The 13,917-nt window shown below is 41.1% G+C and overlaps 1 protein-coding gene across 4 annotated transcripts in view; it reads right to left on the minus strand.

Annotated features, from left to right (window-relative positions):
- Positions 1–10,354: 10,354 nt before the first annotated feature.
- scube3 (signal peptide, CUB domain, EGF-like 3) overlaps positions 10,355–13,917 on the minus strand; it is a 259,149-nt gene continuing 255,586 nt past the window's right edge. For 3 of the 4 annotated variants that reach the window (XM_084069065.1, XM_084069064.1, XM_084069063.1), the window contains 3 exons: positions 13,257–13,409; positions 12,503–12,582; positions 10,355–11,816 (listed from right to left, as the gene is read on the minus strand). In XM_084069065.1, coding sequence (XP_083925191.1) covers positions 11,664–11,816; positions 12,503–12,582; positions 13,257–13,409 — 386 coding nt within the window. In that variant the 3' untranslated portion in view covers positions 10,355–11,663. Of the gene's footprint in view, positions 11,817–12,502; positions 12,583–13,256; positions 13,410–13,917 lie in introns of those variants that run through there. The other variant, XM_084069066.1, reaches the window with a different exon arrangement.

Raw genomic sequence — 13,917 nt, forward strand, 5'->3', positions numbered from 1 at the left:
TGTTCCGACGTATACTAAGCCTATACCTAACCCTAACCCTAACCTTAACTGCACGCGGAAGCCACATAGTCGGAGTAATGGAATGTCGGACTTATGGGCAGTCCCCGGTAGCAGACGCAGTGCACGGTGCCCAGGAGGAAGGCCAGGCTGAGCAGCACGGAGGGCACCAGGGTGAAGTAGAAGCAGGGGCCCATGCCGTGGTCCACCCACGTCCGGGAGATGGAGGAGTTGGCCTCACAGTAGCTCTGAAGCAACGCCATGGTGGCTGCAGCAGCTGGGGAGGGTCAACCGACGGAGAGAATTGGTTAAGGAAGACATATAGTACACTGAAGGCCTATTGGCCAGACTGTGAGAAAGCATATTCATTTTAGCGTCCTAACTGAGAGAAAGCATATTCATTTTAGCGTCCTAACTGTGAGAAAGCATATTTATTTTAGCATCCTAACTGTGAGAAATAAAATGTCAGAAAGCGTATTTATTTTAGAGGGGCGGTGCTTTCACTTAGCCGTTGCACCGTCTTTTGTCGACTGACACAGCCCTATTTTGCCTCTTTCTTATATCATTTGATAATTTGGCCAATGTTTGACCAATTTTTATAGTATAGATTGTCGATTACTTTTGATGGGTAATGGTCTTTTTCAGGTATTAAAAAGGTCTTAAAAGTCATTAATCATATGGGAGTTAAAAAGGTCTTAAAAGTCCTTAATTATATATGGCAGTTAAAAAGGTCTTAAAGTCATTAATGATATGGGATCCTGACCTACAGGTTGAGAACCACTGCTATACAACATGTGCTTTTGAGTGCATCACATCACAACAGTGAAATGAGACCGCATAGCAGATATGATGCTAAAGTTTTCTTCTGTAAACAGAGGCAAGTCAGGGTCTATTGCAGCCTCTTGCCTACAAAGTACCAGACAGCAAGACCAACTGTCTTGTTGTCCTCTGTACAAAGTACCAGACAACAAGACAGACTGTCTAGTTGTCCTCTGCAATATTCTTATAGTTCTTGACTTCAGTGACCCTTCAAAAAATCCCTTACTTTAAATTGTTGGCAACCCTACTTCCATGTTCCATTGAAAAATAAGGTTATCCTAAAGCCTGTCCTGTAGCTTTGTCGCTGCCAGTGTGAACGCAGCATAACAATAAGTATAACACTGGGGCGTTATGCAGTGGTGGAGTACTCAGATATGTACTTAAGTACGCACAGTACTTGAGTACATTTACTTAAGTTACTTTACACCACTGGTAGCCTGTAGCATTGTAGCTGCCAGTGTGAACACAGCATGCATATGTGTGTGTACAGCTAATCTCGGACACCACTGCACCGTTTGGTGTGAAACTCTGCGCTCCCAGTCGGCCAAGGAAGAATCTCCACACCAAGTTGGCTCACAGGGCGGCGCTTTCACTTAGCAGTTGCTCCGCATCTCGTCTACATCCACTCATTTTGAAGAAACAAGAAGTTGAAGGATAACATTAAGACTGATAACTTGATTTGCCTGAAGAAGGAATATGGTACTGGTTGAAATGACTGCTGAGGTGCACTCGAAGTCTTGCAGCAGGCAGAGGCCGTTTGCGGTTTTGCATTTCCTGTATGTGAGCTGCACGCTACGTGACATACTTGTTCAGAAAATACCCAACATTTGAGAGATTTAACACATTGACTGCCAGAGTTTATTGTCTCTGCCAGGCCGAAAGGCATGGCGAGAGAGTATGTTTTACCCCCTGTCCGTCCGTCCGTCCGTGTGTCTGTCATTCGATCTGTCTGTGTACAGCTAATCTCCGGCACCGTTGGCTTGCTCGCAACGAAACTGTGCACACACACTCCCTGGATACCAGAGCAGAACCTCTGCCCCAATTCTTTCACAGGGGCCTGTTATAGCGCCACCAGGAGGCCGATTGGTGGAAAACACATTTCTTGACAGTACTCCTACAGATTTTGTCCAAACAGCACGCAAATCGGTACACAGTATCTCTATAGTCATTAAACGAAACGTGTCTATCAGATTTTTCATATTCCTTCCTGATTGACTAAAATTGCCTTGCAAAGTTTGCAGGAGTGCTCCGTTTTGAACAAAATGTCTCAAATCATGAACACAGCATGCAATTTCCGTGAAATTTTGCACGCACATTCCCACTACGTCAAGGAAGAAATGCTACTTGAAGATTTTAAAATCAGCCTCATAGTGGCGCTATGACAGGCCAATTTGTGTTTTTGCCTATAACTGTACCGATCTGTATACAACTTTGTATGCACACTCTCTAGAGGCCAAGGAAAAACCTTTGCCCTGCATTTTTCACATCTGCCTTTTATAGCGCCACCAGGAGGCCGACTTATGTAAAACACATTTTTTGATTGTAAGCCTTCAGATTTTATCCAAATTTGAACGCAAATCGGTACACATTATCTCTATAGTCATGTGATCAAGAAGGATCTGTTAGATGTTTCATAGTCCATCCTGATTGACTAAAATTGACATCTAAAGTTTGCAGGAGTGGCCCGTTTTGAACAAAATGCCGCAAATCATGAACGCAGCGTCCGATTGCAGTGAAACTTTGCTTGCACATTCGCACTACGTTGAGGAACAAATGCCACCATTTTAACATTGCCCTATTATAGCGCCACCTTGAGGCCAATTTTTGCAACAGTTTTCTTTTTTATATCACTCCTACAAATTGTGTCCAAACATCATGCAAATCGTAGTCAAGTGTAGTCAAGTGGTCAAGATTGTTCCGTCCGATTTTTCATATTACATCTTGATTGCCGAATTCCGAACATTGCTGCCCCACAATAACCTACCTGACCTGGCGGAAAAAGTGCTCCGAGGAGCACTTTTTCTAGTTCATAATGTACTCACCCCTCTGCCAGCGATTTGCGTGTTTTTTTATTTTTTATTTTGTGCAGCAACACACACACACACACACACACACACACACACACACACACACACAGAGCAGCAAATAGACAGCTTGATCAGCTCGCTGACTCACTCGCCCCCCCCCCCCCCCCCCCCCACACCCAGTCAAATACATCAAACCGGATGTGAGGTGTTCTCAGATTCTCCGATCGGCCAAAAGTACGATGTGATACACGACGGCGATGACTGTTCGTCACCCAGACTATAGATTATAGAAGTGGACCTCTCCGTTAGTTTTTCATACCGTGTGAAAAAAACATGTTTTTCCCTATTCTGGCCGAAAATGACCGGGAAAAAAAAAAGAAAACCGGAAACGGAATCTGCGTCATGAAACCGGATCCCTGTGTGGGTGAAGTAAGTGGAACTCAAAACCTAGAATGAAAAACAAGCAGAATAGCGAGATAACAGATTAAACCCCAATTAATCACTAGATCGCATTAATGCGATCTTGGCGGACTTGATTTTCTCATGTATTTAACCTGATGTTATTTATGATTTAATTTACTCATATATATTTGCTGATACTATACGGTATAATTGCTTTTACTGAATTAAGCTCAGGTATAAAACATATCTTGGGGGAAATGTACCCCCCCCCCAGTATATGCCCATATATGGCCATGCTGATAATGTCGGAAAAGGTGCAAAGTAAGGTTTTTTTTGTGGGTGTTGAAAAAGCCACACACACACACACACACACACACACACACACACACTCGCACTCGCACTCGCACTCGCACTCGCACTCGCACACGCACTCGCACACGCACACGCACACGCACACACACACACACTGACTTCTCAAAGTTTCACCTTCTCGAAGAATCATCTACTGTACATGCGGCAGTGGCTCAGGGGTAGAGTGAACTGGAAAACCGCAAGGTTCCCTGTTCGATCCCGGGCTGGGGCGCTCCCCTGGAGTTAGTGTTGAAGTGTTTGAGCAAGACGCTGAACCCCTAATTGCTCCCGATGAGTAGGTTGGTGCCTTGCATGGTTTCCTCCTCCATCGGTGTATGAATGTGTGTGTGAATGGGTTAATGGCACAATCAATGTAAAGTGCTTTGGATAAAAGCGCTATAGAAATGCAGCATTTACCATTTACATGCGCACCTACATGCACACACATACACACACTCATGTCTGGGGAACTTCCTTAAGACCGTACTGCCCTTATATAGGGTAGGAAAGAAGTAGTAAGGAAGTTCCCCAGACATGACTGTCTCACGAGAGCATCGGCTGGCTTTTTGGGCATTTTAGGCTTTTGGGGTTCTGGGGCTTTTGGCATTTTTTGGGCTTTTGGGCCCTTTGGGCTATTTTTGGGCTTCTTCTCCTGCACCTTGCTAAGATGTCAAGTAGACATGACGGATGAATGAGAAAACATATTCACTAAACTAAGATGAGGTAAAACGTGTGTCAAGGGAGTAAAGGACGATTGAGAAGACTTCTTGAAGTACAGTATGTTTATTTTTGATAAGTGTTTTTGGGCAGTAAACAAGTACACACGCTTGTTTCTTTCACCTCTGTACATAGTTTTTACAGTTGATAATGTTAAACGTGTATCACCTATAGACTAAAACAGTGAGTGAGCATCTCATGAACAAACAAGTTACAAGAAATTAAAAGAACACCAATTCCATTCATTTTTTTAAAAAGACAATACAAAATCCAGACATTTCTTTATACATGAGCAATAACAATTCAAGTGCAAATATCATTATCAACCCTATGATACATCATAGCAAACTCTTGTTAAAAAAAAAAGGCAACAATTCAAAACAAAGACATTGATGGGGATAGGGGGAGGGAAAGGGTTTACACGTGATGATGAGCAACACTGTCCTAGCCTGACACTCGGCCTTAGTTTTCATATCGTTTCACTCCATTATTCAGTCTGAACGCTCTCTCAGCGCAGCCGTTTTCTGATATGGGGGGCGTGGCCAAAGTGGGACTCTTTGGCGATTGGTTCATACTGGATTATCCCCGATCCCGATTGGGCCGGGAATTTTCAACCGAGAAAACCCCCGCCTTTCCACAGCATCACCAGCTCTAATAATAATAATATAGGTTCCCACTCCTTGGGGTCTTTTTTTTACTGTATTTGCACATACGTGAAATTTGTCCTCTGCATTTACCCAGCCTATAATGACTAGGAGCAGTGAGCAGCCTTTCTACGGTGCTCAGGGAGCAATTAGGGGTTAAGAGTCTTGCTCAGGGACACACATTGCTGGCCTGGCCTGGCCTGGAATGGAATGGAATGGTACCTGGGACAACCAGGGACTCTGGCTCCTCAGGCGGGCTCTAAAACCACTTAGCTATAGCCGCCACTCTGAATGCTCAGAATGAGGAGGCTAGCGATTCGGGGTCTGGAGCCAGGCTAACACTGCTGCTCTTTGATGCCTAAACGCACTAATATATATACCGGGAGTCCAGATGGAAAACAATCTGACCAGCTGTCAGTGTGATTGCGTGAATAACAAAAACAAGTTTGAGTCAATGCGTGATTTGTGGTGAATTTCAAACCGACTCATAGTGGTGGAAAGTAACTACAGTAAGTACATTTACTCAAGTACTGTGCTTAAGTACACTTTTGAGCTGGAGCATTTCCAATTTTCAATACTTTTACTTCTACTCCACTACATCTCAGAGGCAAGTACAATTACTTTTTACTGCACTACAATTATTTGAAAACTTTAGTTACTTTGTATATTTGAATTATTATTACAAAACATACATTAACCACTTGAGCTCTATTTAAACTTCAGCTCTATTAAAACTTTGGCTAAAATAGCCAATCTACAAGTTCACAACGTGTGTTGTGAGCTTGTAAATCTGCTATTTTCAAAAGATTTGAAATACATTTTAGACATAATGATAACTTGTTAAACGGGACATTCTGCATAATACTTTTACTTTTGGTACTTTATGTATATTTTGATGCCTATACTTTTTTCTACATTGCAGTATTGATGCTTTTACTTAAGTAAAGAGATGTAGTACTTTTTTCCACCACTGCCGTCTCACGGGCCACAGGACCTGGCCCGCTAGTTCCCTCCAGACCTTACGGTCCAAGTCCCTGTGTCTTCCTAAACGTCAAGTGTTTTCAACTAAAGGCAGTGTACGATACTCTAATAATGATTTACTAAACAAATGGGGGAAATGTTCCCTAGGGGACTAATTTATTATTGGAGAGTAGAGACTTTATTTTTTTCCCGCTTTTTTGTTGTTGTTGAAAGTGTTGGGCACACTAATAGTATTAGGCTTTTATCATTGTCATTAGCTTTACGTCGACAATGCAATTGTCAGGAACAATTTGATTGCAATGGTGGCAACATCATCTATTTGAACATGTTGGTCGATTCTAACTTAACATAGTGGTACATTTGTGTACATTGTCTATTAACTTACCCTGTTTTGGTCACGGTTTTGAGATTCAAAACATTTTCTTGACATCGCAAGTGTTCCCTTTTTATATATATATATATCCCTATATATCCTGGCGAGGGAGAGAGTCAGAACTCAGAACTCCTTAGCCAAATGTGTGTCTGCCCATTTTGAACATAAATAAGCTGGGCGAGGCGATGTCCTCTGAAATGTCTTCGCCGAGACCCTAAACAAAAAGCATTTCACAAGCGCCGTTTTATTTATGGGCCAGTGTGTGTATGGGGGCATAACGGAAATTAAGGAACATGAATTCATTGCGCTTGTATGTATACATAGAAGTGACAGGCTCTATATCTAGTGCACAAAATAAGAACGTTGGCCTGCCCTGGGGGACAGAGTCTTTGGAAGAGCTGGTCTTATTAGAGTGGGATAGAATGTAGCTGGGGCATTTAGACACACAGGAAAATCCTTTAGGCGTTTCCGTAACTCTGAAAGGCAGTATAAATGGAACCAAATCCATTTGGTTCCATTTTTAAATCTCCTGAGTTACATTAACACTTAAAGGGCCGGGATAGTTCACCCCCAACAAAATATTTATTTCCCTATCCCTAATTACTCACCTCATGAGATTTTTTTTGTCACATTCCTGATCCATAATTCCAATATTTGATGAATTGAAGAGAACAGGCCAACTTTATTATTATCATTTTTTTCTTATAAAACAAAGTGTACTCACTGAAAGGCCTACTACTGTCCAGCTTCTAAGTGATTGTTTTTCATATAGTATTGCTCTTGTTAAAGCTGCACTATGTAGCTTTCCTCTTCTACCCCGGATTTGAACCCAGTTTCCTGTGCAAGTGCTGACATGTTTACCATTGATCTAATAGAGCCTGCCTGCTTGCTCAGGGGATAAATTGAATCTTAACCATCAGGTCAAAATTTGTGTCAGAATCCTGTGTCTAGAGCAGGGAGACAAAATACAACCACCCCAATTGTATAAGTTATATTGTATTAACATACTCTACCATACAGATTGGACATAATAAAAAAAAAAGATACATAGTGCTTCTTTAAGTTTGGCCTCCTATTCACTTTTAAATTACTTAAATATTGGAATATTGGATCAGGAATACAACAAAAAATAAAAATAAATCACCATGAATTCAAGGCTTCACAGGGTGAGCAATTGAAAAAATATGTTTCTGGGGTGAACTATCCCTTTAATGATTTTACTTTGCACGAAGGGGCTCAGGCGTCTTTGGACAAGAAACGGGTATCATGGGCCGAAAAGGAATTTTGGAGTTCTTCTCCAGCTAAAATTAGGATTCAACTATTCAACCCTCGTCTAATTGTATTTTCATTATTTACAAAGAAAAACAGAAGAAAACCAAACCAAACCGGTCGTCCACAAGAAACGGCAAATGTGTGAGTTGATCAACTTCCTGAATATAAAGAACTGTCGGTAAAGTATTTCATGTCTGTTAATCCGAGAAACTAATAAACGTCATATAGCCGTACAGGACACATCAGAAAGACATGAGATTGAATAATTAAAGTGACCTTTTAAAAAAAAAGAAGCAGCAAACATAAATGTCCCTCAAAAGACATTTTTTTCTCTGTCTCTCTCTGAGGAGATGACCCACAGATGTCTCTCTGAGGAGATGACCGTCTCCCATCTCTGTCTGTGTCTCTCAGAGGATTACGTTCCTGTCAAATCGTCAGGAATAATGATGATGATTTTGTATACGTGGAAATTTGAAATAAAAAAAGTAACAAGATAAGAGAGAAGGTTGGTAAACACAACAAGTACAATCTGGACAGGAGACAAAAACGGTGGATTAACTGTTTTAACAGTAATAACCTTTCGGAAAGTATAGCTCTAAGAGCTCGAACAGAGTAAGGCTTTGAAATGAAGTGGATCTGAGAGGTGATGTGAAGCATTGGTTCTCAAAGTGGGGTCCGGGGACCCCCAGGGGTACTTAAGGGGGTTCCAGGGGGTACCCAGCAAAATGGGTAAATATAGCATCAGAATAATTATGACCTTTTATACTTTGGCTATTCAAAAATAGCAGATATACAAGCTCATAGCGCGGCACCGAGTGGCGCGCTATGAGCTTGTATATCTGCTATTTTTGAAAAATCGTGAAAATTTGTGCAAATCTTTGAATATATATTTTTTAAAGCGAACATTTGTAACTCAAATCTTTGCTTCTGGGGGGTCCCTGGAACAAAATATTTTTAGATGGGGGTCCGCGGCCAAATACATATCATTTTGGGGGTCCTTGACATGAAAAAGTTTGAGAACCACTGATGTGAAGGATGGAGTCTGATCAATCAATCAATCAATCAATCAATCAATCAATCACTCACTCACTCACTCAATCAATCAATCAATCAATCAATCAATCAATCAATCAACCAATCAATCACAATAAGATTCTATCAGTTTCTGTGTTTTCAACTAGAGATGCACCGTATTGGAGTTTTGGCAGATAACTATTCATTTGCCTGGTCAAATCAATACCATACTGATATTGAAATACAAGTTTCCAGAAGGGCTCACATTACACTTACAGTTACAGTAACTGTGATTCTGGGTGCAAATGCAGACTTAAAAAAAAACGTTCATTCTGTATTACCTGATATAATAATAACGATGTATCTGTCGGGTGGAAACCTCATATGTCCAAAACTGTTCCTTTTTTATCACTACTTTTTTAGAATATTTTGAAATAATGAAAATAGCCGACCTACAAGCATGTGCTTGTAGATCTGTTATTTCCACTACTTTTGGTGACACTCTTGTATGATGAAGTAGGGCTTTGCTTCGTAAAAAAACAAAAAAACATAATCATTTGAAACTTGGAGATAGAAGGGTTCTGCCCGACAACAGTGATATATATAACGAATATTATGTATTAACCCATTAAGACCTGAGGCGATTCTTTAAAATGTTTTCAAAATCCTAACAGTTTTTTGGAAAAAAAAAATCGAAAACATATTTTTTCACGATTTTTCAAAAATAGCAGATCTACAAGCGCTATGAGCTTGTATATCTGCTATTTTTGAATAGCCAAAGACATCTAAAGTGACACAGATGCGTTCCAGGTCTTAAAGGGTCTACTGAGCTACACTGTGTTCACTGCTGAAGGAGATGAGCTCAAATCAGTTCAAACTACTTGGCATAGAGTCAACGTCTAGCAACCTGCATCAATACATGCAATCAATGCATCATAATAATGTTGTATTTTGATGTCGGGTCGATACCGACAACCTTTTTATCAGCCAATAACCAATATGATGAACAATGTTGTGCATCGCGAGTTTCAACACAGGAAAAGATACAAATTAGAGCCACACGTACAGTATACAGCAGGGGTCTTCAATGTTTTTTTCAGGCCAAGGACCCCTCAGCTGAGAGAGAGATGAATCAGGGACCCCCCCAACAACATATTGTATCAAATTGTGTTGCAGATTAAACATTTTCATAGATTTCATAGATAGCTTCGTAGACTTGTTTGACAGACACTATCATCATGGTTGTGTACACATTTCTAATAATATGTTGGATTCATGTTAATGTGTAGCGTGTCTCAACACTTTAAACTTGAGCTTTGGCTCTGTACTTGGTCTGCTTTTTTCCCCCCCTCTAAACCGAACCACTTCGCCGAAAATAGCAGATCACAACTGTGAGCTTGTAGATCTGCTTTGTTCAGCTAACACTACCCTCCAGAATATTGATGCTAGGGTTTAACTCATCGAGTGCCATTAACGTGTTTCACGTGTTTTAACGCTATGGTGCAACGTGCCATTAACGTGTTTCACGTGTTTTAACGCTATGGTGCAACGTGCCATTAACGTGTTTCACGTGTTTTACCGCTATGGTGCAACATGCCATTAACGTGTTTCACGTGTTTTTGAAAAAAAAATAGAAAAAAAACTAAATATATATATATATATTTTTTTAACCCAAGATATCATTATCTGAAGATTTGCAGCTCCATCCACTCCTTGTTTAACTTATAACTGAAAAAGGCTTGTATCTCGCTTCTTAAGCACTTTTTTTTTTACTTTAAAAAAAAAAAAAATCATAATGGCCAGAAATAGATAATAATAATTTGGGCACTCAATGAGTTAAGTGGTTTGTAAAAAAAAAAAAAAAAAAAAAAAAAACTATCACTCAAATATTTGGTGGCTAGGAGTCCCGAACCCCCCCTGTTGAAGACCCCTGGTATGCAGTACTTACAACTGGAGTGAGGGATCGCAAACCAGAAAGAACCAAAAACACAGATGCAAGTTCAACGTCCATAATAAAGTCTGCATAGTGAAATTGTCTTTGTCAAAGCCCATGGAAATAGAAACAGAAAAAAATATATATATCGTCTCTGTCGGGTGGAAACCTCATAAGTCCGAAACTGTTACTTTTCAGGATTCACAATCAAAAGCATCAAAGGTAGCAGATCTACAAGCTCGAGCGGCGAATCTGCTACTTTAGATGGTTTTGTGTGACGCTGTAGTGTGATCAAGTAGGGCGTTAATTTACGAAAAAAAACAACAACAAACCAGCCAGTTAAAATATGGAGATATTGCCCGACAACAACGATATACTTATACTGCAGTTTGTTTTGTTTGTTGGAAGTCCTGCGAAAATGGGAGCATGTTACCTGGAAATGAAGTGTGTGTGTGTGTGTGTGTGTGTGTGTGTGTGTGTGTGTGTGTGTTAGAGTTCTCAAATTCTGCCCGAACCCGACCCGACGTTTTCAGGCCGGGCCATAAATCTATGCTAATTGGTTAGGCCGGGCCGAGCCTTGGGTTCCGTGAAGAAAGAAGATTTAAAAAAAATCTATTACCCCCAAAAAATACATTTCAACTGCCCCTAGCGGCCTAACGGTAAGGCAGACGGAAATGGCAGTGAATGTGTTGGATGCAGCTCAAAGTGAACTTTACTCAGGTATCTAGTTTGTCACCTTCTTAGGCTGTGTTATTAAAGAAAAACGGGTGACAAGGGCCAAAATCGGCGAAATTGACCATTTTCAAGATGTTTTGGCCATTATCTCTGGAACGGAAGGTCCAATCTGCTCAAAGCTTGTTGGATGCGTGACTTTGAGGACATTAAGCACATGACATCCTTTTCGGGCCTAAAACTATGGTAATTGTTCGGTTCAGTTACGGCCGGGCCTTCATTTTCAGGCCCGTTGAGAACTCTAGTGTGTGTGTGTGGGGGGGATGATCTGGAGTCGCTCCACAGGCGGTTTGGTCATTACTTGTATGGTTGGAGGAGTGGGGTTATAATCTGATCTGGAGTCAGTTCGTTACTTGTATGGTCGGAGGAACGGGCTTATAATCTGATCTGGAGTCAGTTTGTTACTTGTATGGTCGCAGGAAGGCCGACACTTTGCTGCTTATGAGTCGGATGAAGGATCGGGGGAGCATCTCGTGGGACTCTCGAGTCGTGTATTTGAAGTAGTTGTTGGGGTGGGCGAGCACGTCAAACAGAGTCTTGATCAGCTTTTTATCCTATTGGCGACAAAGAGGAGAGAGGGTCAATTCTTTACGCTCTCACATTATTTGCCGTTATTTTTCTTTCGTTAACACATTGCCTGCCAAGGACGTCCAACACAGAGTAGAGTACAGCAACTTGCAATGGGCCTGGTCTACAAGATACACCACAACGTTAAGATACTCATGTACCTGTGAATTGAGTACAAGAGGAACCCAATTGAAACAAGCCGGTGGCTTTTTAAAATCCTATTTAGTTGACCTTGTATCTGAACTGTACTTTAATGTGCTTTTTGTCTGCAAACTTCTAAATAAAGTATTCAATCCACAACCACAACACCAGAGGTAGTTCCACTGATCCCGTCTAACCCAGATTTGGCACAAACAAAGGGGATGAATTTGTTCTCATGCTATGCAACAAAAATGTGGAAGGAGTGTAAAACCCCACACTCTGCCCTGAAAGAGTACATTCAGGAGGCTGCAATTCGAAACTGGCCCCTGTAAAAGTCATAACCTAACCTTTGTATTGTTGTTCGTTGCACTGTCTGTCCAATTTGTTACGAGTGTTGAATGTTTAATGGACCAAAATGGAAACAAGCCTTTGGCTTTTTGTTTTTGTCTCATCCGTTTGGCTTTTTTATGCTATGAAAACCATTGCTATTCAACCTGGCTATCCAAACCACATGAAAATAAGAAGTGCTAACCTTGAGGATTTCTTGATGGTTTTCCGAGGCGTAGAGTCTTCCATCCCGTACGATGTCTTCTACAAGCTGTTCGTAGTCCTCTGTGAAGTCACAGCAACACGGCACATTTTCACTTTTGAAGATCACACCGCCACAAATCAGCAGTGGTGGAAAATGTACTCGCATGTTTTGCTTATGTAAGAGTAGCAATACTGCAATGTAGAGTTACAAGTAAAAGCTCGGAATTAAAAATGTACTTGAGTAAAAGTAGAAAAGTATCAAAATGTACTTAAAGAATCGAAAGTATAAAGTACTCATTTTGCAGAATGTCCCATTTCACACGTTTTCAAAGTATAAAATGTATAAAAATCTTTTGAAAATAGCAGATCTACAAGCTCACAATGCGTCGCGATGCGATGTGTTAGAGCACTGTGAGCTTGTAGATCGGCTATTTTCAAATGGCCAAAATGTATACACTGTAGGGCTGAAGTGGTTAATGTATGTTTTGTAATAATAATCAAAATCTGCAAAGTAACTAAAGTTTTCAAATAATCGTAGTGGAGTAAAAGAACAATATTTGCCTCTGAGATGTAGCGGAGTAGAAGTAAATGTACTGAAAATTGGAAATACTCGAGTAAAGTAAAAATACCTCAAAGCTGTACTTTAGTACAGTATTTGAGTACATTTACTTAGTTACTTTCCACCACTGCAAATCAGCATCATCCCGTCCCCGGTGACAAGCAGCCGTCATGGTGAACGTTACAGCTATACGTACCGTCATACGTGACGTAGGGGATCTGGAAGCCTCGGGCGCTGTTGGCCTCGTTAGACTTGAAGTTGATCCACAGTCTTCTGGAGCGCGCCGTGAAGGCGATGGGCCGCTCGTACGTCTGACACGTTTCGTAGGTGGTGATGGACGTGGCGGACCCTGTGGGGGGGGAGGGGGTTAAACGTTATAAGACCACCGCTGACTAATTTAGGTGTTAAAACCTCTCCTTAATCTTATATCCTGTCGGCGTTCCTTGTATGTTTGAAAGTATTGGACCAAAACAACATACATTTCAAAACTTCAAATGTCCTGCCATCGCCAAGACTGTACATTTTCAGGGGATTCCCAGGGCAATAAGAGGGACAAAGAAGGGCATTTAAAATGCTGAATTATTTTGATGATCACTGCTTTTATGATGCTAATTAATTTGAGCAACTGGTCAAGGACCTCTTCAAATCACCTTTCGCCTCATAATGAGTCTGACACCTTCTTCAACACACATTCTTTTGTTCTCATGTATATGGCTGTCTGTTGAAGGGAAAAACGGGGGTGTGTAGTGACAACTTCTTTTCAGGGGCAAAACAGTGCCTTTTTAAGGGCAGAACAGGGAGGGTGGCACATCTGTACTCACTCTTGTACTCACTCACTCTTGCAGAGGGAGATGCTA

This window comes from Gymnoscopelus microlampas (assembly GCF_963454915.1).
Source record: "Gymnoscopelus microlampas genome assembly, chromosome: 10".
In the NCBI taxonomy this organism is placed as follows: domain Eukaryota; kingdom Metazoa; phylum Chordata; class Actinopteri; order Myctophiformes; family Myctophidae; genus Gymnoscopelus; species Gymnoscopelus microlampas.